Source organism: Alosa alosa, chromosome 14 (genome assembly GCF_017589495.1).
Source record: "Alosa alosa isolate M-15738 ecotype Scorff River chromosome 14, AALO_Geno_1.1, whole genome shotgun sequence".
Lineage (NCBI taxonomy): Eukaryota > Metazoa > Chordata > Actinopteri > Clupeiformes > Clupeidae > Alosa > Alosa alosa.
The window spans coordinates 4,760,326-4,763,560 of record NC_063202.1 but is presented as its reverse complement, the minus strand read 5'-3'; the positions used below and the strand labels follow the sequence as shown (position 1 = coordinate 4,763,560).

Genomic DNA, 3,235 nt, shown 5'->3' with positions numbered 1-3,235 from the left:
CGTAGCCCCAGGGCTCTCAGCCTTCACGTGTGGATGCACTGCACTGTCGCTCTCATGTCGTCTCTGGAGACTCTATCAATACACAACGGTAAAGTAAAGACAAAGACAAACTGCTCCCCCACATACATGAGCACAGATGCACGCACACACACACACACACATACATGAGCACAGATGCACACACACACACACACACACACACACATACATGAGCACAGATGCATGCACGCACACACACACACACATACATGAGCACAGATGCATGCACGCACACACACACACACACACACATACATGAGCACAGATGCATGCACGCACACACACACACACATAGAGGCACCTCACTCTATATAATCAGCCAACTATGGATTCTGTTAAAAATGTAGCACTAGTGTCAACAGACTTGGACAGCACTGGAGTTGATGGTAAAACTTTATTTGATGTTTATGACTCTTTATAAGCACTGATCTAAAAAATGATCACTATATTTCTGACACTGTTTTTCCAGACGTATCTGGATCAAATGGCTTTTATTAGATTGTGTCAGTAACATTTAATGAGTAGTTGAAAGAACTAGTACAATTGAAATGTTACAAGTGTGTACGACAGTAGATCGGAAAAGAAAACCACAGCCTACAGTAGAACTGCTTATTTAATACTTGACATGGAGACAAGGTTCATACAAGGCTCCTGATGTGTGTTGTGTGTGCAAAGACAAAGAGAGTGGAGAGGATACAAGAACAACCAGGGACATCAATATGAGGCAAACAATTCTGAAATGTTCAAATGTATCTTCCAACTTCAAATGTTTAACTTCAGTGAAATTTCTGAAAATGTTTGTGATCCAGCACTTGATATTTGCATTATTCTTGTTTCAAACTGAGCAGTGTACATTCACTTCAGTGCAAACACGCATACACCTTCCAGGACTGGACCGTAAACTCTGTCTTAACAACAGCCCAAGCACTCTGTAAAAAACAGGTCCTTTCCTATGTCATCAATAGTTCATTTGAAATATACAGTAGATTTTTCTGTGACATCTTTGCATTGCATATGCAATATAGGAACAACATATACAACTTAACAAGCCTCACAAAACAAATAAAAAAAGCTGAAATCTGTTTATGGGGTCCAAGCTATGCCAACATATTGAGGTTCTAATTTGGCAGTTGAAATACACGGTGTGTGGGTGAGTATAATTTAAATAAATTATAAGGACAGGCAGGAGTTCTAAACTTGGCATATCAGGAACAAAAGAATAGGGCTAACACCTCCTTATGCCTTGGTCTAATAACTAGCCTGTCTGTGCAAACTCACTGAGGTGGACAACAAGAAGATTATGTGCAGCCCACTTCTAGATTACATCTAAAAAACAAAATACATATTTTTAGCATCATTATTCTATTCCATCCTATTCTTAACCCTGATTAGTCCAGTGCTGTACCTCAGCTATGTCTCTATGAAATGTCTATGATAGATGTACTCAGCTATGATATCCACACAGGTAGCTCAACCTGACTTGGTAGTGGTAATAATAACTACATGTTACATCAGCCTTGCCGTTAAACATGAAGTATTTTCACTACTGTGAGGACTAACATAATTGTTTCTATACAGTGCAATAACACATCTGTCAAACCAGTGGTTCCCCACAAGCTTGTGTCCACCACAGATGACGGTAGCCCAAAGGATCTAGGTTTCCGTTTTCTCTCATTGACCATCCTATGCAGTTCCAGTTTCCTATTAGTTGACCAGTGTTTCGTTGCCCAGTCTTCACACTGTCTGTGACTACACGGATTATCAACTGTCTCAGTTCAAGATGAGTCTGACAGAGGTCATGATTGCTGGTTTCTAGATATGTATATCTTTATGACGTTATTATTGCTCGGAATCTCCAGAGGATTTGAAATGGAAGGATTACATACGGTATATGTTAAAAGGCAGCCAGAGGTGTGTGTGAGATCGATCAGACCCCTTCATGGAACATCTTTGGGAACAGCAGAGACGGCTGTTCGATCCAATCCAGCTTAACAGTGTAAGGATAAAATGAAAGATAACAGAAGAATGATTTACCTAAGGGCCTCTTTTTCTGTTTTTTTTTCTCCCAGCTTATTCTGTGAAACAATGATCAAACTACAGTGATGGAGTATAATTCCACTCTAAACTGCAGGAAATCTTCAATAAATAAAAGGGCCATATTTTGCATAGTCTTGACATGATCAAAGACAGCAAGGGGCCTGTGCAGGTAGGCTCTTCCTTCCAGTGGCAAACTCAAGCCCCGAGTTATCTGCAAAAACAGATGTTGACACAGTATAAAAAATCTGAACATTAAATGTCAGGGGATACGATGTGGGTATGATGGTAAAGTAGCAGAACAAAGGAGAGAAGCGAGCTGTGATGTCTGAGTGCTCACTAGATATGATGCAATCGGAGGAGAAACTACTGTAACACTGCACATTCTTTTTTCCCCTTACAAAACAATGTGAGAGCAGCTCTATATTTCATTTGATACTATCCCCATTACACACTGAATGTTCCATGTGAACCGCAGTAAATTAAATCTCCCATGATGCACGTGTATTATTTAGCGACAGCTGCAGTCGGATCAGTACCTTTCCCTTAGGGTGAGGGCTGGGTTGTGGTTGAGGAACGACAGTTGCTGCTCAAGGCTGCACACACGGAAGGCTAGGTAACAGGAGGACAGGATGAGAAGAATGATCCTGCAGAAAAAAAAAGTCAGAGAGAGAGAAATGGAGACAAATACGCAGAGAGAGAGAGGGAGAGAGAGAAGGAGAGAGAGAGAAAGAGGAGGAGAGAGGGAGAGAGAGAGAGAGAGAGGGAGAGAAGGAGAGAGAGAGAAAGAGGAGGAGAGAGAGAGAGAGGGAGAGAAGGAGAGAGAGAAAGAGGAGGAGAGAGAGAGAGAGAGAGAGGAGAGAGAGAAGGAGAGAGAGAGAAAGAGGAGGAGAGAGGGGAGAGAGAGAGAGAGGGAGAGAAGGAGAGAGAGAGAAAGAGGAGGAGAGAGGGAGAGAGAGAGAGAGGGAGGGAGAGAGAGAAGGAGATAGATTAAGAGGGGAAGGGAAAAAGGAGGGTTATATTAGTACATCCACATTGTTCATTTTTTGGGGAAATCTCGTCTGTAAAATTAGAATACATAAAAATGAAGAACAATGCACTGCATCAGCCTAAACACTAGATGGCAACATTGGGGTCTGATAGAGCCCTGTTACAAAATCGG

The 3,235-nt window shown here is 41.7% G+C and overlaps 1 protein-coding gene across 5 annotated transcripts in view; it reads right to left on the bottom strand.

Annotated features, from left to right (window-relative positions):
* Positions 1 to 414: 414 nt before the first annotated feature.
* gramd2aa (GRAM domain containing 2Aa) overlaps positions 415 to 3,235 on the bottom strand; it is a 28,351-nt gene continuing 25,530 nt past the window's right edge. For all 5 annotated transcript variants that reach the window (XM_048263416.1, XM_048263417.1, XM_048263419.1 and 2 more), the window contains 2 exons: positions 2,613 to 2,720; positions 415 to 2,287 (listed from right to left, as the gene is read on the bottom strand). In XM_048263416.1, coding sequence (XP_048119373.1) covers positions 2,284 to 2,287; positions 2,613 to 2,720 — 112 coding nt within the window. In that variant the 3' untranslated portion in view covers positions 415 to 2,283. The remainder of the gene's footprint in view (positions 2,288 to 2,612; positions 2,721 to 3,235) is intronic.